Source organism: Propithecus coquereli, unplaced genomic scaffold (genome assembly GCF_000956105.1).
Source record: "Propithecus coquereli isolate 6110/MARCELLA unplaced genomic scaffold, Pcoq_1.0 Scaffold63, whole genome shotgun sequence".
Lineage (NCBI taxonomy): Eukaryota > Metazoa > Chordata > Mammalia > Primates > Indriidae > Propithecus > Propithecus coquereli.
Window position 1 is genome coordinate 8570003 of NW_012152285.1, and position 19890 is coordinate 8589892.

Genomic DNA, 19890 nt, shown 5'->3' on the forward strand with positions numbered 1-19890 from the left:
TGGGTGAGTGAATGAATGTGTTGGTGGGTTGGTGGGTGTGTGTGTGGCTGGCTGGCTGGATGGATGGGTGAATAGATGGGTAGATGGGTGGATGGGTGGGTGGGTGGATGGATGGATGGATGGGTGAATAGATGGGTAGATGGGTGGATGGGTGGGTGGGTGGATGGATGGATGGATGGGTGCATGGACGGGTGGGTGAATAAGTGGGTTGGTGGGTGGGTGGGTAGGTGGCTGGACTGGTGGGTGGACACCTGAGCTTTGAGAGACAATGGTCACTGTAGTCAAAGGCCACCAGGGTGCAGTGTGGAGCAGCTTTTCAAGGCCTCCCTTTATTCTTCCCCCAGGCCCTGGCTGGCAGAGCTTCTAGAGCTCATTTTGTTCACTTTTCCTTCCTGAGGGAAGGAGTTGAGGCCCAACAGGGGAATGGCTGTGCCAGGGGCACGAGGCTCCTAAGTTGGCTCTCGAGGTGGGTCCAGCGCCCTCTCCAGTACTGCACCCCCCTAACCCGCCTTCCCAGGCTGTGAGGGCCCGATGCTGCCAAACATCCCACAGCTCTCTGTGTCCTGGAGGCCCTTCCTAGGACGCTCCAACAGTCACTTGCTGGTGGTCACAAACTGCACAGAGGAGACGGGCCACCGACACTCATTGGGCTACGGCCAGGCCGAGTCACTGTGTGTCTTCCAGGCCACCCTTGGTGAGTAGGGCCTCAGCGGACTCCCCTCTCCCTGCCACGGGCCCCAGATCAACTGGACTCATACTTCCCAGGAAAGGAAGGACCCCACGCTCAGAAAATGTCCTATGGCAAATCATCCCTCTCTCAATACTTACTTCTCCCGTGCACTGTTCCCTCTACCCCTGCTTTTTAAAATTTCCAGTCTTTTCTCTGGGGCAATGCAGGCAGGGCAGGGAGAGGACTAGCGTGGTCCTACCCTGCCCCCCTTGTCCTTATAAATCTTCTTAGTAGCCTCCTGAGGACCAGGCCTGCGACAGCAGAGACAGCGGGAGGGTGTGCTAAGCCTCACATTTTCCTTGTCACTCATGTATTCAACTATTAAACATATTTTAAGTTCCTACTATGTGTCAGATGCTAAAAATAAAAATCTTACATTTCTTAAGCCCTTACTATTCTGAAGACCTGACACTCATTATCTTATCTTTATGTAAGCCTGTGAGGGAGGTATTGTTATTCCTATTTTACAGATGGAGAAACAGAGATCTGGAGAAGTGATGTCACTTTCCAGGAGAGCACAGCCAGGAAGCTACAGAAGCAGGACTCAAACCCAGGAGGCTGCCATCAGATGATCGGGCATTTCCTGCAAATGTTCACGGTGAGGCTTGTGGCTCGGGACTCTTCCTCCTTGGTTGCAACCCCACAAGCGGTGACAAGAGTGGTGAAGCCCGCAGCCCCTCTAGAGGGCCAAGGGGATGAGCAGGAGCAGCAGAGGGATTCTGGCCACTGAAGTACATTGTAGCTTTGTGACTCCTGGAGTGGACTCCCAGAATATTCCATTGGGTTCAATTCTGCAGCTGCACATCCCTGCTCTGTGTGGGACCCAGCCTTACCATGAAGCTGCAGCTCAGAGAAGAGCCCCTCCAAGGTCACTGGGTTGAGGGTGAGTGAGGAACCAGAGTCTGTTTCATTTTGGCCTAACAAGCGGGATGAGCCGGCGCATCTCCCTTCGCCATGCCAAGCCCTCCTGCTGCCACATCTGTGAAACAGGACACTCTACCATCTGCCCCGGAGAGCTGCCTTCGAGATGAGACCAGAGCATGGATGTGGAAGGGTTTTGGAATTCTGAGCTCTCTGCTTGTAGATACACGTGTGTCATCATTGCCATGTGCCAGGCTGGTGTGCCTTGACTGAGATCTCCTAAGCAACGGTCCCTGGCCTTCCAGACTGCACAGGTCATGATCATTTCTTCTATTATAAATCTCCATGACTTATACAGAGTTGTCAGCTTTTTTATATAGGATTGTTTCTTTTTTTAAAATGACTGCCACAAACACTCTGTCCTAAAAGAAAAAGTTTAACAACAACAAAAATATAGGCAGGATATTAAATTGCAATGAAAAGTAGATGTGTTGATGTGTTTAGCCTTGGAAAAAACTACATGGTCTACATTTTTTTCTCATTTCACTTTAGACCAGTGGAAATGGAAGCAGGGACGGGCCTTTGGGAGCCATTGCTGAAAGGTTGGTATAGTGCACAGGGGTGTCCTTCCACTTTGCAACCAAGCCCAGGTAAGAAATAGGCTAAATATGTCACAGGACAGTTATGTGCATTGAGGGAAATGAAGGATAGAATAGAAAAATAATGTGCTGCGGAAAAAAAATTTAAGTGCATGTTACAAAACAGTCTGTGCACCATGACCCTCATTTTATAAAATACCCGTATGCATACAGACAGCCCAGAAGCACAGAAGAAATGCTGGAAAGTTATACTGCAAAATCCCACAGGGTTATCTTTGCATGGAAGAATGATGAATCAATTTATTTTTTCTGACTTATTTCTTGCATTTTGTAATAAGAAGCATAAAAAAATAAAGAAGCCAATACAAAAAAAGTGATGCAAGAGCAATTGTGCAACACTGTGCAAGACCTTGGCTAGTGATATCACTGGGACATGCAGCATTGCAGTGAAGCCACTTCTTTACTATGGAAAGCTCTTCTGGGCATGTGCTGATGTCACTGACCTGCCATCTGGGCATTTCTAGGGCAGGGCCCAGTGCCTGGCATGAGGTACTTGCTCAATCATGTGTCGAAAGGACCTCTTTCCTTATGAGGCTGGCCGCTGTGGCTCCTGGCCAAGAGGGGTCCATAGAGAAAAACTGCCACTTAAGTGGAAATGAACCATTCCTAAATCACTCTCCTTTTTGAGTTAAAAAAATGTTATATTTGGGAGATTTGATTGAATCTTTCCTTGAAAGACTGGAACAAGGTGATCACCAAGATCCTTTTATGCATTTGAGCTCCCATGTTGGGCCAATCGGGCCCTCCTTAAAATAAAGACTGTCTTCAAAACATGGGGGGAGGGGAGGGCAGAAGTGTTGGATCGTCTGTTGATCAGGTTTCTCGGAACTCCAGCAATAGGATTTTGGGCACGCTGGCCAATTTAAGCAGGAAAGAGATGCATTGGAAAGGCTCTTAGTAGCTCCCAGTTTGGACAGGAAGACTGTAGAACGCAGGTGATAAAAGGGGCAGGACCAAGAGCACTCAAGCTATAGGAACCACTGCTCTGGTCCCTGAGCCTTACTTCCTGGACAGAACTTGGTTGTCTTATGATTCTGATTCTTGAGAGGCTCACTGTGGTGGTGAAGAGGATGACCTTGGAGGCAGACTGCTTGGTTTCAAGGCACACTTACCAGGACTTTAGGCAACTTCCATAACTTCTCTGTCCCTCAGTTTCCACATCTGTGAAATGGGGATAATAAAAGTACCAACTTGCATTAGTTATCTATTGCTGTGAAACAAATCACCCCAAAATTTGGTGGCTTAAAACAATAAACACTTACTATCTCCCACTCTCCATGGGTCAGGTATTCGGGAGTGGCTTAGCTGGGCAACTCTGTCATGAGCCTTCTCATAAGGTTCAGTCAGGTGTTAGTCAGGGTCATCCGAAGGTTCGTTTGGGGTGGGAAGCTCCTTTCCAAGGAGGTTCACTCACCTGGCTGGCAGGTTGGTACTAACTATTGACGGGAGGCCTCGGTTTCTCTCTACGAGGCATCTCGAGTGTCCTCACAGCATGGCGGTTGCCTTCCCTCTGAGCAAGCGATACCAGAGAGAGAGCCAGACAGAAGCTATATTTTTTTTATGACTGAGGCTTTGAAATCACGCATCCCTTCTGTCACACTCTATTCGTTCGCAGAAAGCCAGTAAGCCCAGCCACAGACAAGGGGAGGAGAATTAGGCTCCACCTTTTGAAGCAAGGAGTATCAAAAACTTTGCAGCCATATTTTATAACCACCACACTACCTCATAGGATTTTAATAAAGATTAAATGAGTTAATATAAGTAAGTGCGTAAAACTGTGCCTGGAAAACGGTAATTATCACATAAGTGCTTGATTACTATTAATATTGTTATTACTACTGTTGTTATTCTTATTCTCCCTGCACTCACCAGTCCACCCGCTCCCCACTGTCCCGTCTCCCTCAAAGTCAGAGTGGGGGATGATCCCTCCTTGACTTATTTCCTCCCAAGGCCCCCTCAGGGCTGCAGGGGCTTCTTTATCTGCCAGGGAGAGAGAATTCAGTTACACCAGGGCTCTGTCGACAGCGTCAGGCCCGGTCGTCCAGCATGAGGACATCTCGGTCCTCGCAGTTGCTAAAGGGCTGGCCCTTGCTCTCCTTTCGTCATGGCCTCAGGCGAGACTCCCGCGGCGATGAGCTTGAGGAAGTTCCCAGGCACGTGAGGTTGGCTCAGTGGGACACAGTCAGGGATCCTTGCCCAGGCCATGCCCCTGATAGGTATGGGGATAAGTATGGGGTGGGCTTTGAGAGCTTGAGCAGAAACCACCAATAAGTGCACAGGGAGAGCCAGCATGAAGGGCCACTGCTGCCCACAAGCCCACAAACCAGCGTGCAGGTCACACCTTGCAAAGGACGCTCACCCGAGGGGTACACGTGGGGGCTTGACCCTGGCCAGGCTCCGCTTGCCAAACCCAGAGCCTTGGCTGCATCGACCCCGAGGAAGGGGTGCCTTCTCCTAACTCGTCCGCTCAGAGCGCGCACCTTTCTGTAATCTATATAAAGCCCTGCACGTGCTAGCTGTGGCCTGGCCACCAGATCGTGTTTAAAGCAGATGCTGCACAATCCCTGCCCTGGGCCTGGTGTGTGAACAATTCACAAGCAGGCGGCTGATCACTAGTCCTGCTTGGCTGTAGCTTTTTCATTTTCCAGTCTCTGCTTGGACTTCTTTCTTTTGGTGGATAAATGTGATGTGGATGGTGGAGATGACCCAGGCCTAAGGCACACCCGAGCACCTGCCCCCTCCCAAGCGTGCTGTGCAACTCTTCGTGTGTGCTGTTTCTTTGGCCTGGAATGCCTCAGCGCCGTGTCTACCTGGGAACTCTTGGGCCTCCTTGAAGAAGGGGCAGGAGGAGCCTTTCTCGGGGTGCAAGGTGGTCTTCCCCTTCACCCCATCCCGGCCTGGCTGAGGGGGTTACTCAGCGGTGAACAGGACAGTTGGGTCTGGAGGTCTGGGGGCGTCACCCTGATGAGACGGGAGGAACAGAGGCAGGAGGGAGGCTTGAAATCTTTCCACAGGGATAAGCACCCTTTGCAATCCGCTCTGTAATAGATCCTGATTTTGCAAAGACATACTCTGGTCCCCAGAAAGACTTATGTCTCAAAATTGACAGAGATAGACTCTCACAGAGAGGTTTAGAGAGGGAGCAATGGGCCAGTAAGCATTTTTAGATAAACTGTATAAAATTTTTCCAGTGGAAAAATAGGAAAATACACAGAAAATTCCCGTGTGCACCCCAAACTCCGGTTTGGTTGAAAATATAAAATAAAGAGGTACTGAGTCTGCAATGCCTGCCTTCCCCTTACCTTAGAAACTGGCCCATCTGTGTTTACACTTGGAAGATCCTTGTTTCCATCTCTCTGGTTTTATCGAAGAGTGAAGAGACAAAGGAGCGTGATAATAGCAATTAATGATGGTGAGCAATAGGTATAACTTTCACAACGATGCTCAGCCCACACCTGCCCGCTGTCCTGTCTCCCAGGAACACACGAGCTCGGTCCACCCTCGTGACTCCAGACGCAGCCCTGCGTAGGAAAGGGATTTTGCCGCCGTGCACATCTGGGGCCTGAACACAAGGCTGAGCCTCCCCCAGGGGGCTGGACAAAAGGGTTCCAGAGGTCGCGGTGAAACCCCTGTGAGAAATATGATAACGTTTCTGGTCTGTTGTCACTAGATGTGACGCCACAGCAGAGTGAACAATAAGAGGTAAAGCCTTGTTGAGGTCTCAGGAGTAGAGGGTTTCTCAGCCGCAGCCCTTCAACATTTTGGGCTAGACAGTTCTTTTTCGTGGGGAGTGTCCTGTGCATTGTAGGACGTCCACAGCATCCCCGGCCTCTACCCACTGCCCGTAGCAACCCCCCAGTTGTGACATGGCTCCAGACATTACAAAATGTCTGGGGGTGGGGGTGGAGGCAAAACCTCTTGCAGTTAAGAAACACTGCTCTCATGGTCAAGAGCGAAGACTCTGGAATCAGGCTGCCTTGCTTCAACTCCCAGTGTCTGAACTTGCATGAGAACTGAATGAGTTAATGTGAAGGAAGCGTGACCACACAATTTATCCACCAAACCGGGGCAATTTGAGAGTGAACAGGGTTCTAACAATAATTTCATACACTGAGACTGTCCACAAACAGGGTGGTCAGTCCACAGTCCATAAACGGTGTTGGGCAGGGAGCCAGACCCACAGAGTCCAATGATTATTATGCTGAACGCTTTACATAAAGGACCTTCATGTAATCCCCCCAAACCCTATGAGGTCGGTACCATTATTATCCCCTTTCATATGTGGGAAGACTGAAACATTAAGAAGCTAACATATCTTGCCCAAGGTCACACAGTGAGTTGTACAGCCAGGACTCTGATCCCCAAAGGCTGGTGCCCATGTGCACTCAGGTGGCCCCGGGAAATAGCATTACTCAACATCCGCCTGACTCCGCGTGAACTACTAGCTCTAGGTAATGTACAGTTTCAACATTAGACTCGTGACATCATACCTTTACGAAGCTGGGTGGTCAGGAGTTACTGTGATAAAAAGCAGGTACTACATGGAAACCAGCGTGGAGCGGGAAATGAGGATGGTGTCACCCAATCTGATTCCCAGTTTTGAAAAGCTGTGCAGAGCCCAACAGGTACACTCATCCCATCAGGAAGTCAGTGTCGTTATTTAAGAAGGAAACAACAAATTTTTTTTTTTCAATTTATGTGTATTGTTTTCCAAGATGGCTACTAAGCTGTTAGGATATAAAGTCTTGTTAAGTCATTTGGACCCAGCTACTTAATTAATGGGGAACTGTTAGGTTTTTCTTTTGGCTGAGGGGCACAATGAAGATGATGTGAATGGGGAAAGTTTATGAGTCTTTGCACTTGTCATTTGTCATTAGTAGAACCCTGGAGGTTAATGATGGAGAAGGCCTTCTAGTCCAGACAGCCTGCAACAGAGACCTGTACAACCCCGCTGTATGTTCTGGGGAAACCTCTCTCTCTCCCTCTCTCTCTTTCTCCCTTTCTCTTTCTCTCTCTCTCTCTCTCTCTCTCTCTCTCTCTGTCTTTCTTTCATACACACATACACCTAGCTCTCCTTTCCCTCACACAAAAACTAGTATCCCTGACTCTAATCAGATGATTGCCAAAACCCCATCTTTCTGAGTTCCCTTTATTTCAATTTTTTGCCCTTTTTCAACTGTGTCAGGAAGCAAGTTGGTTGTTTTTCAATTTGAATCTAGTCCAGGTTCAAGCTGAGCATCCAACCTCCTCCCCAGGTTAGAAGTTGTGCTGGCAACTCACACCCACATGACACAGTGACAGGCAGACACACAAATGCACCCTTTCCCCAGATGGCACCTCAGACCAGCACACCCAACCCTTAGCAAATACACAAAGACAACTGCAAGCCAGAATGGGCAGCTGGGAGAGGCCTGGTAGTATGGCAAAGGGCAGAGGGGGTGAGGAGAGGGCATGGGTGGTGGGAGGGTGGCTGGTCCCAGAAATGGTCACCCTGTCTTGGCCACAAGCACACTTTTCATTCTCTAACTGCTTCCCTTCCTGTAACAGAAAACTAGACGGCAGTGGTGTGGTGGAAATGTGTGGGGTGGGGCGGGTGGCCTGGCTTTTATTACTAATCAGGGGCCACCTTATTCATGTCACTCTTGCAGGGCCTCAGTTTCCTCATCTCTAACTGGACTGGATTGCCCAGTGCTCCTCAAACTGGGTGCCTGAGGTACATTCACCGCTTGCTGTTCATCTGTCGGCCTTGAAATATCTGTCTTCCTGGGATGTTAAGTTTATTCAAAATTTTAGTGGGGATCCACCCTTTTTACAAGAAAGCATTTTATATCATTGTTCAGAATGCAAAATTTAGATGCATTTAATTCTAGTAACTAATACATGATAACAGTAATTACTGTGCCAAGTGCCTCACAATAACCTAATGGGGTATTATTATTCCCATTTTATAGACGGAAAACGGGGGCACAGAGAGTAAATAATTCACCTCAAGTCCCATGTTATTAAGACATGATAAAACGAGATACTCCCCAGAAAGAAGAATCTGGGCCCATGACAAGGTGCTTTGGGATCTACCTCCAGGCCCATTGGGTTTATTTAGTCTGAACGACACAGGCCAAATCATCTCCAAAGTTCCGCTCTGACATTCTTATACCAATTTTAGCTAAATCGGTGGCTAAAAGGCCTTGAACACCCAGTGCCCCTGAAGGGTGAAGGAGGTTGAGGAGGCCCTGCAGGGGCTCCAGGAATTCACTAGGCGGGGGTTTCAGGCCTCCCAGGAGCTTCCCCTCTGGCCAGAGGGCTCGAGCCCTCCACCTACGCCGCCGCCTACCCGCCCAGCCCGGTGTTTGCAGCCCGCGTTGCCGGGCACTTCCTCGTTCCCGCGCGTCCGGGGCGCAGCTCCCGACGCCCAGCGCCCGCGCTCCTCAGGCGGGAGGGGGCCGGAGGGGAGATGTCGCAACCGCCTCCCTCCCTCTGTCCCCGCCTTGGTACTCAGTCACCGCCCAGATGAGCGCGCTCCCAGACCGCTGCGGGCCGCCGGGCGCCCGGCATGTCCCTTGAGTGCGCGCAGGCGGCGGGCGCCGGGTCCCTGCGCAGCCTGGAGCAAGCCAACCGCACGCGCTTCTCCTTCTTCTCCGACGTCAAGGGCGACCACCGGCTGGTGCTGACCGTAGTGGAGACGATCGTGCTGGCGCTCATCTTCACGGTGTCGCTGCTGGGCAACGTGTGCGCCCTGGTGCTGGTGGCGCGCCGACGGCGCCGCGGCTCCACCGTTTGCCTGGTGCTCAACCTCTTCTGCGCCGACCTACTCTTCGCCAGCGCTATCCCGCCAGTGCTGGCAGTGCGCTGGACCGAGGCCTGGCTGCTGGGCCCGGTCGCCTGCCACCTGCTCTTCTACGTGATGAGCCTCAGCGGCAGCGTCACCATCCTCACGCTGGCCGCCGTTAGCCTAGAGCGCGTGGTGTGCATCGTGCGCCTGCAGCGCGGCGTCCGGAGGCCTGGGCGGCGGGCACGGGTGGTGCTGCTGGCGCTCATCTGGGGCTACTCGGCGCTCGCCGCCCTGCCCCTCTGCGTCTTCTTCCGCGTGGTCCCGCAGCTGCTCCCAGGTGCCGACCAGGTGAGCGCCCTGCAGAGAGCGCCGGGCAGGTGTCCAACGGAAGTGGTGAGCTGGGATGATGATGATTAACAACAACAATAGGCCGTTTGTTGCACTTAATAGTGTGTGGACCCCGTGCCCATCGCTGTGAAGTTTACTCTCTTAAATCTCACTCCCACACTGCGTAAATGCCCCTCGAAACGCTGTAGGTGGAGTCCCACAAATTCTTGCAAAATGCACTGACTATTGCCAGGTTGTTTAAATAACCGGGAGCTCAGGAACCAGATAGAACTTAGGGGGTGCGCGATGGTTAATCGCATTGTACTGAACTCTGGTTTCTTGTCAGGTGTTACAATCCTGTTATTATCACACCCACTTTCCAGATGAGAAAGCTCAGGCACACCAAGGAATAACTTGCCCAGGGTATCTCACCCATAATTGGAGGAGGAGCTGGGTTCATACCCAGAAGTTTCCGTGAGCGTTGGGTTATGGTACTGCTTTGAAAGCCTGTGGGCAGGCACGTGCGCATGAGTTGGGGAGAAAGAGCAGGGACCTCAGACCCAATGCTCCCTCTAAGGGGCTTGTGACTTCCCTTCTGGGATCCTCAGTTTTTCCAACGGCAAGACGGAAAGATTACATGAGATCTTACCCTGGGAGCCTTGGATGGGTGGCCTCAGGATATCCAGGGCTCCTGAAGGGCTGAGCAGACGCCAGTGGCTGGGCCGACGAGCTTTATTCTGGGTTCCCTGGTGTCTCACGGTGCAGAATTCCCAGCTCGAGTCTGTTTCTGTTGCTGCCCAGCTCCGTAGTTGAAGGGTTCGCGCGCCGAGATTCACCTAGGACACCAGACCCGGGTGCGGAGTCCCGGGTGGAGGACAGTGGCCGCCAGGTCTGGCAGTCTTCCTAGTGTGTGTGTGTGGTTCTGTGCGCCTCGATGAGAAAGAGGGAGAGAGAGAGAGAGAGAGAGAGAGAGAGAGAGAGAGAGAGAGAGAGAGAGAGAGGAACACGAAGAGACAGAGAGAGAGACAGAGAGAGAGAGCGGGCACTTGGTCTGTGCGTTCTACAGAGGAGCATGAGTCCTCGCTCCAGGCTTAGCCACCAGGAGGGTCAGCCCAGGCTGGATTCTTGCTCCCTCCCTTTCCCTACCGAGGTCACTAGTTTTCTAGAGCCGGGGCACGAACCCTCGGGTGCTCCCCACAACAGGGAGTGTGGGGCGCCCTGAGCAATCTCCTCCCAAACAGGAACCACAGTGTCAAAGGCAGGCCCTCTCAGTGGTCACAAGAGGTGGGGAGGGCGGGAGGGGGAGTGAGACGTCACCTGGGGGAAGACTTCCCGCTATGGAGATGAGCACAGTGCAACTAGAAATGCCCCTGGGGTGTGTGACCCTCCAGAGCCCGGACACAGTGGACTGCTCTGGGGATTCCCCCAGACCCCTCTCTCACACAGGCCTTTTACTCGGGGATGGGGTGGGTGGAGAGTGCATCCTCTATGAGCAGTATCTTTTTTCAAAAATGTAAATTAAACCTAAACATCTGTTTCTAATAGTTTATTTTTTGTGTGCAATCCATTGTGGAATGTTTGTTTATGGTTTTGAATGACTAACAGGCAGGAGCCCTTATCAGGCCTGTGGCATTTGATCAAAGACATAAGCCATGTCCCCTCAAGTGGGGACCAGGAAAGCCAGGATCAACTGAGCTGCACGGTGCCATTTGCACAGGCAGACCAAGGACTCCAGTGGGGAGGGCAGGCTTGTCCTTGCCAGCCCAGGTACACCTGAGAATCAAGGTGGGCCACATAGATGCTTCTAAAACAAGTGGAAGCCCAGGCCTCACCCCAGACCCATTGGATTATCTGGGGCCAGGGTTCTGCCATCAGTTTCTTAGATTTTTTTAAAAGTTATTCTCTCACTGAGTTACAGTATTCTGTATTTTTCACAAAACTTGAAGGATTTCTCCCCATTTTTTGCTCGCGGAAAAAAATGATGTTCAGGGAATGAAAGACCAGATAGAATGTATCTTAAAGGTTTCTTAAGTTTCCAGATGTATGTTTTGTGCCTCTCCCTTTTATAATTGTTTCAGGTACAATCCTACTTCGTTGGAAAATAACACTAAAAAATAAGGATCCCAGTGAAAAGCACAGTCTAAAACTGTGCCCACATGGACACACGTGATTGTTTGAGTGAGGCCCTGGCATAGATGGGGTCTTTCTGTGTCTTGGCCGCTCTGAACTTCACCCCATAGGGACCCTGAGTGTGGCTGGAGCCCTTTGCAGTACTTTTGGAATGGCCAGAGTGGCACCAAGGTGCTTCTGTGTAGGTCTGTGTTGTGGTGGCTGGGCACACAGACCCCTCTTGTTTTAATGAAGAAACACCTCCTTGGTTTTAAGAGGCTTTGCGGAGGGATTTGGGCAAAGTCACTGAGAGAGAATGAGCCTGCTCTGTGCATTGGGGCCAGGTGAGTTAGTTACCTGCAGGAACCCTAGCAAGTGAAATTTGTAGAGTTGGGGTGGAGGAGCTTGTAGTGGAACACATGGGACAGTCCCTTCTGGCTCTCCATCTTCCTTGTCTTCTCCCCTACCTGTCTACCACCTCCACCTCCTCATATCTCTCTCTCTCACACACACAAACACACACACACACACACACACACACACACACTTGTGTACCTGCCAAAGAAGCCAACAGGTAGAAAAACTCCCCAGTTCCTTAAGGGCTGTTGCCTGAGCATGTAGGAAACATCTTATTTTATAGGTTCAGCAGTTCAAGAAGTAAGTAGAAAAGAAAGAGAGGAAAAAAAGGGAGTGTGGCTATTTTAAAAAAGAGACAGAGAAGGATCTGGTCTAGACTGACGGAGTCTTGCATTTAAAATTAGCAAAGTCTTGTTTTCTCAATCCTCATAGTCCCAGCTTCCTGCTTGTAGATTCTGCCTGCCCACTCTCACTTGGAGGCTAAATACAGAGGTTTGGGATGGGGGATATTTTCCTACCCAAACCACGTGCTGGGAGAACCGACTAACACTGGTTCCCTCCTGAAGGAGTGCTGGCCAGAGAAACAGTGCCCTTTAGAGCTTTCTGCTGAACTGAGAGACCCCCTAAAGCAGGAACTCAGTCTCTGTCCATGTAGGCTATGGGTGCCCAGCAGTCCACGGTAATCGGACTCTGAAACTTCACGGAAGGGAAGATGAAGTGGTAGACGTGCTAGTGATGCTAGCAATTTGGTATTTGGAGTGTGGGCTTTGGAGTTTGAATTCCATCTCTGCCATTTAGGAGCTGCGTGACAGGGAGCAAGCTGTCACACCTCTTGATACCTCACTTTCCTTGTCTGCGAAATGGGCATGGAAACAGTATAAACCTCATAGGATTGTATGGAGATTAGTGTTCAGTAAATGGGCCAACACTTGGCACATACACAGTTAGGAGCATAACAATTGCTCCCTGTTGTTGGTTTCCTTATCTTTGGGTATAAACATTTTAAACATTCTTTAAACAGTATAATTCTTCTGATTGCCGTAATATAATAGACTGCCATTCTAAGAGGGTGGACACATCCTAGCAACGTTGACATCTCAGCCAGGTCAGCTCACCCTGCTCCAATAAGATTCCTGCCTGTGTGTGCTGCGGCCCTGGCCGGGCGGTGACCCACATTGGCGGATAGGGAAAACCGTCCACTCTGCCCAGAATGCGCTGCCCATTCATTCTACAAACATTTACTGAGCACCCCGCCCCTCTTGCCCCCGCCACAAGCCACGCAAATGCACCTCCTTCTCTTCAAGGAGATGGTCCCGGATCCTGGTCTAATTTGGTCCTCACAGTAACCCCACGACTTGGTGTTCTTTTGTTTATTTTCTGAAAAAGGAAATGCCAAAAGTCACAGAATGGACAAAGGATGGAACCAGAATTTAGTCCCGCCCTGTCTGGTTCCTCTGTGTGTCATCTCCCATGGGCTCACACTTCCTCAGGTCACTTGGTCCTACTGCTTCACCCTACCCTGATTTAATACCGGGCTGAGAATGTTCTCGTGTCTACTGAGTGTGGATTATCTGAGGAGACAAACACAGTTTGCTTCCCTTTGTTGATATTAGAGGATACTTTTTAAAAAGTAAATCCTCCCTTGCGTTGATATTTTCTTTCTTTTCTGTTGAGAAGCTGATAGGAGAGGAAATACCCAAATAGGACTCCTCATTCCTTAAAATGACCTTGAAGTCTTCCATTTCGTTGGTGGAGGTGGGGCAGGGAGAATGACGTACAAAGGGGTCCCTGGGCTGCTGCAGGAAGACCCACCTGAGAAGCTGGCGGGAAGCAGCTGGGACCGGGCAGCATTTGCAGGACAGCTGGCCAGTGCGGGGAGCAGCCAGGACTTGAGCAGTGCCTGTGGACAGACATCCCTGTCCCCCAAGAGGAGTCTTCTTAGAAAATTCCCGCATTCGGCAATTTTGTTCTGAGCCCCTGATGTGTGCTGGATGTAATTCTTGGTACTGGGATGCTGCCTTGGGTAAGACTAAGTCCCTGCCCTTAGTAACACGCTTTAGCAGCAGACCTAGATGGGGCGGGCTGAGGACGGCTGTGAGAGGGTCTTTGCTGGGTGCTGGTGGTCCGGGAATGGTACAGGAAGGCAGCGATGTCTCCACCGAGTTTGAACATGAGAGGAAGTAAGCCAGGCAAGGCCAAGGGAGCACTGGCTGCTGTTCTGAGCCCTGCAAGGGTCCTTAGCCAGGCTTGTGTAGAGTATGAAGTGCAATGGGGAGGAGAGAAGGTGCTGGAAGAGTTGGCAGGGAGTAGTAGGAGAAGGGCCAGGTGAGGGAGTTTGAGCTCACCTGGTGAGAGACAGCCAGTCTTGAGGAGTAGGCCAGTGAGGATGAGATAGGTGGGTGGGCTGGGTGGCTATTAGGAGGAAATGAGAGGAGGAGGAGGGCAGAAGGCCTGTGCGTGGGTTTCTGGCAGCTTGGAGAATGGTAGCTCTGTGCCCTGACTTGGTGAGTGCAGAAGGTGGAGTCATCTGGGCGTGGGACCTTCAAAGCCTAACAGTCCCCATGAGGCATCCTGCTGAGATGTCCTCATGGCAGTGGGGAGAGTCTGGGGTTCAGGAGGGCACTGCGCTGGAAAGAGTAGATTGGAGCTTCATCTGCAAAAAGAATCCGTGGAAATGGATGAGATGGCCAGGGAGAGGTGGAGTTGCGGGTGGGGCAGAACACACTTGGGGCGTCCAGGTCACACTTGACTCTTCATTGTATGTCACCTCTCACCTTCTTTCCTTCTGGTCTTGACACCTGAGCTCTGACCTCCCTATACCCCTGGCGGTGGTCCTTCCAGGAAGAGCTGAAACGACCCCCTCCTGGGTGACTCCGCGCTCCCTGGTCACCCGAAGCTCTCTGTGCACTTCCAGCTCCCTGCCCCGTCCTGAAGTTCCCTGGCACCTCTCTCCTGTCCTGACTGCTAGAGGACAGGGCCAGGGCCTCGCTCATCTCCCTGTGGCTTCGCAGTGGTCGGCCACTGTGTCTGGAGTCAGTGAGTCGGTGAGCAAATGAATTAAAGAAGACTGTTGTTGCTTCTGCCAGTTCCACTTACGTAATAAGGCAGGCCCACTGCTTTTGTTGTACAAATTTCCTTTTTAAAAACATTTCAAATGTGCAGAAAAAGTACAGAGAATACGAGAGCACTCATATCCCCACCTTCCAGGTTTGACACACAGCCAAACTCCTCTACAAGTCACAGCCTACAAGAGAACACCTACAATCAAAATGACTTAAGCCAAATGGATTTTCCCACAGAAAAAAAGTTATGACACCAACTCAGATCTCTGTGGGCATAGTGCCTCTTATTTTATTTTATCTTATTTTATTTTTTATTTATTTTATTTTTTTTGAGACAGAGTCTCACTCTGTCACCTGGGCTAGAGCATTGTGGCATCAGCCTAGCTCACAGCAACCTCAAACTCCTGGGCTCAAGCGATCCTCCTGCCTCAGCCTGCCAAGTAGCTGGGACTACAGGTGTGCGCCACCACACTGGGCTAATTTTGTCTATTTTCTTCCATCTTTCTGTGTTGCTTTCTGTTCTTAGCAAAATTTTGAGTAAAAATCTAAGCAAAATTTTTTTTTTTTTTTTATAGAGACAGACTCTTGCTATATTGCACAGGCTGGACTGGAACTCCTGGGCTCAAGTGATCCTCCTGCCTCAGCCTCCCAAGTAGCTGGAACTACAGGCCTGCGCCATCATGCCCAGCTAATTTTTTTGTGTTTTTGGTAGAGACAGGGTCTCACTCTTGCTCAGGCTGGTCTCGAACTCCTGAGCTCAAGCAATTCTCCCGCCTTGGCCTCCCAGAGTGCTAGGATTACAGGCATGAGCCACTGCTCCTGGCTGCCTCTCATTTTATTTTTTAATGAGAGCAGAAACTGCACGTAATCAACAGTATGCTAGAAAGCCTTCTAGAGGCATATAAATCTATCATCTAGGCAACCCCCTCCCGCCAGTCACACTGCCACTCAGTTCACATGTGCGGTGCTGTGTACCATTCTTATCTTACTTCCTCGTCGTACTCCCTGCCTGGAGTGAGAGCCAGAAATCAAAAGGTGAAAGAGCATGGTCACTAAAGCCATGGAATTTGGGAAGCTTCCTGGGATGGATTCTTTGTCTGTGTTGAAAAATAGCTCATTAGGTCTGCTGAACTATCATGGTGATCTGCATTTCATGTTTGATCACCATTTATCTTAGAAATGAACTTTTTTCCTCTTATAAAAGTAAAGTAGATGCATCATGGAAAATGAGAAAATTCAGATAAGCCAAAAGAATAACTTAGAGTCCCACCTAGGAACAGATGCTATTCGCTTTCTGGATTGTGTCCTTCTAGTTGTTTATCTTTGTATGTTTGTGCATGTGTATGTGTGTCACGTGTCTATATACGCGTTCGCACATACATTGTCTTCAATGCACTGGGACCATAGGGGTATATGGCTTGGGGACCTGCTTTTCTTTTTTTACCCCTAACGCGGAGAGAACACCTTGCTCTGTCATTACACATTCGTCTACAAAATCTTGCTAGGCCTGGAGAGATTTTTGGCAATCTGGAGAAGGCTTTTGGAAAGAGTTGGGGGTCTTAAGAAATGGTTCCGGGGTCATCTGTCTTTCTGTTGTCCCTACACATTTTTCCATCACGAGTATAGGAATTAGATACCAAGTCACATTCAGGGCTGGAATCCGTCTCTTCCGACCGGTGCTTCAGCACATCTGCCCCTCCGCCTCGCCGCCAATGTACTGAAATGAGGGGTCCCCGGTGGGCAGAGGTCTGAGTACAAGGGGGGAGGTGCACAGATTTTCTAAAGAGCAGTGGTAGCAGCCTCACTGCCAGAATTCAGAAGATCCTTGAGAGTCACAAGTTTATTTCCAATCACCAAAATGTAAAAAGATTTAAATAAACTTTCTCCCGCCACGTGTGGATGGTGGGGGTAGAGGGACAAAGTTTTAGAATGCTCAGTCCATTTAAGAGGCGTCTAACAAAATAGGAAAAGGAGGAAGCATTCTCATTCCCCTTTCGAGGTGCAAATGTAATTAAAGCACCCTTCCTGCTCGTCTCACCTTTGAAAGAGTTTTCTTGGTAAGTCCCTGGAACCATGTTGCTCTTTGGGGAAAATACTGTGTGATTAAAACCTACCACACCTTTATTGTTTGAGACTATTATTTTAGAAGGAAGTCCTAAGCCTCAGTTTACTCCTCTGTGAAATGGGAAAAATAATATGTACTTTGTTGTTGTGAGCATTAAATGTGATAATGTATGTAAAGTGCTTCCTGGTGTATAGTAAGTGCTCAATGAATATTAGATGTTGCTATCTTCTGTTAATACTGAATAGGAAAATGAGTGACTGTATTTTGAGTTTGAGCACCCAATTGTGATGCATGCTGGGAAATGTTAAAAATTCTTTGCTTTTGCCTAGTGTAGCATTCAATAAATATTGGTCAAATGAATGAATGAATGAATGGTGCTATGGATGATAATATTACTTCTGGACATTGGTTACAATGCCTTTTCCATGAAAAATCAATTATATGGTCTTTTTTACAGAGCAGCTGCTCTTAAAAATCTGTTCTATGTGTCTGGAAGGGTTTAGGGCAATTTGTTTTCTAGTTTTTCACCTATAGTCAAGTGGACATAGGAAGTTTGTATGGGGGAAGTTTGTATATACACACACAGATATGTCTGTTTTCATTGACTTGTTTTTTCATTTTATGAGATTACTGCAGAAGCTATTAGTAACTATTCAGTGAGGTCCCCACGTTTCAGATTGTGTAGTTAGTGTCAAACATTTGAATCAACACAACATAGTGGCCGAGCATGGTGGCTCACGCCTGTAATCCTAGCGCTTTAGGAGGCCGAGGCGGGAGGATTACTTGAGTTCAGGAGTTCAAGACCAGCCTGAGCAAGAGTGAGATCCTGTCACTACTAAAACTCGAAAAAAAATTAGCAGTCAACTAAAAATAGTAACAAAAAATTAGCTGGGCGTGGTAGCTTGCGCCTGTAGTCCCAGCTACTCAGGAGGCTCAGGCAGGAGGATTGCTTGAGCCCAGGAGTTTGAGGTTGCTGTGAGCTAGGCTGACGCCACGGCACTCTAGCCCGGGCAACAGAGTGAGACTCTGTCTCAAACGAACAAATAAAAACAACAAAAAACCCACAACATAGTGATATCAGCAAGATCACAAATCTTCATGCTCTTCTGCCACATACCAGTGGCTTTACATCTGGAACTGACTGAGAGTCGTGGCTGATCTTGGCCTTGAGGCTCTGAATGACTCGGTTCTTTAATGCAGCTCGACACAGTGTGGACACCTGAACACCCCCCATATGAACACTTAATGCCTTAGCATACGACCTTGTTGCCTTCAGCTTACACGGTGTGACTACTCTGAAACCTTGTTCCTGTTTCGACATGCATATGTGTAGCATGTTGCTTCCAATCGATGTCACCGTTCGGGGGCCCATTTTCTCCTTTGTAAAATGGCAGGCATGGAAGAGAAGGCTCTAAAGCTCTTTGTGTCTCAGCCCAGGGAGGTAGGAAGACCACGCCTGGGAGCTGACGCTAGCTTTTACCAGCTTGGGACCCTGAGCCTCAGTTGCCTTCCCTGGAGAACAAAAATAATAATTATGGTTATTCAGAGGGTCAGAAGCAAAGTGCTTTGTGAGTGGGATTGTGGCGGACAGGGGGAGGGATTCTGGGACTGGCCATCATGCCAGTTGTGTAACAGCGTAATGCAACAGTGTAACGCAACAGTGTAACGGTGCTAGGGGACCCCAACTAGGACTGAGCCAAAGGCCACAGAAGAAGCCAGCATGTCAGTGATGTTCTTTTCCTTTCTGTGACTAGGAAATTCAGATCTGCACACTGGTTTGGCCCACCATTGCTGGAGAAATCTCATGGGATGTGTCTTTTGTGACTTTGAACTTCTTGGTTCCAGGACTGGTCATTGTGATCAGTTACTCCAAAATTTTACAGGTACGTTTGCTTCAAGTGCCGCGGCTGAACTTCACTCGGGTTCAGGATATTTCTGCTAGAATCTTAGAATTTGGGCTTGAAAGATACCCAAGAGTCACTCCAGCCCAATCCTGACTCACTGCCCAGGTCCACCCTGCAACGTTGAGGAATGAGAGTTTGGCATTTAAAAAAAATAATAAGTTATATCTTTGTGATTGCAGATATCACAAAGATATCTTTTTTTTGTCATCACTAAAGTAATACAAGCTCATTATAAAAAATTAAATTAAAATGAAAACAGATGCAGAGATGTATACCCTATAAACTGAAAACCTACTTTACCCCCATTCTTCACAACTCAAGATATATTTTTTCAGTTTTTTTTAATACATTTACATACATATTATGCATACTCTGTGTGTGTGTGTATGTGTGTGTGTGATGGACCACATGAAATTGCAGATTAAAATGACCAGGTAGCTGTTTGATGCTGTTGAGTCCAACGTTCCTTTCAGGGATGAGATGATACTATCTGCCCTGTGACTTCCTTTTTTCAGTTCACACTGTCTGTTCACATCTTTCCACATCATTCCTATATCACTAGTTCATTACTTTTAGTGGCTGCAGATGTGACATCATTTATTTTACAGACTTTGTTGCCGTGTCCATTGTTTCCTCATTACAAACACTGCAGTGATAGAGAAGTATACTTTTTAAAACTTTTATTGAAGTATCATACACATGTGGAAAAGCACCCAGAGTACGTGTCCAGCTCACAAGCTGACCCTGCTCACGAAGGCAGCTCCCAGGTGCAAATGTTACCAGGAGCCCCGCCCTGTTACTTTCCAACGGGTGCCCCCCTGCCCTGGGGAATGTCCCTTTCAAATGCGCACTGAAACAGGAAATGATCTCTGCCCTCAAAGCAAGTATATCCAGGGACATAAAAAAGATGGGCCAGGCCGGGCGCCGTGGCTCACACCTGTAATCCTAGCACTCTGGGAGGCCGAGGCTGGTGGATCGCTCAAGGTCAGGAGTTCGAGGCCAGCCTGAGCAAGAGCGAGACCCTGTCTCTACTAAAAAATAGGAAGA

At 49.2% G+C, this 19890-nt stretch overlaps 1 protein-coding gene across 1 annotated transcript in view; it reads left to right on the forward strand.

The window, feature by feature from the left end:
- The first annotated feature begins 8753 nt into the window (after positions 1-8753).
- The window catches only part of FFAR4 (free fatty acid receptor 4), a 21643-nt gene continuing 10506 nt past the window's right edge, over positions 8754-19890 (forward strand). The window contains exons 1-2 of the mRNA XM_012659736.1: positions 8754-9367; positions 18694-18822. Coding sequence (XP_012515190.1) covers positions 8801-9367; positions 18694-18822 — 696 coding nt within the window. The 5' untranslated portion in view covers positions 8754-8800. The remainder of the gene's footprint in view (positions 9368-18693; positions 18823-19890) is intronic.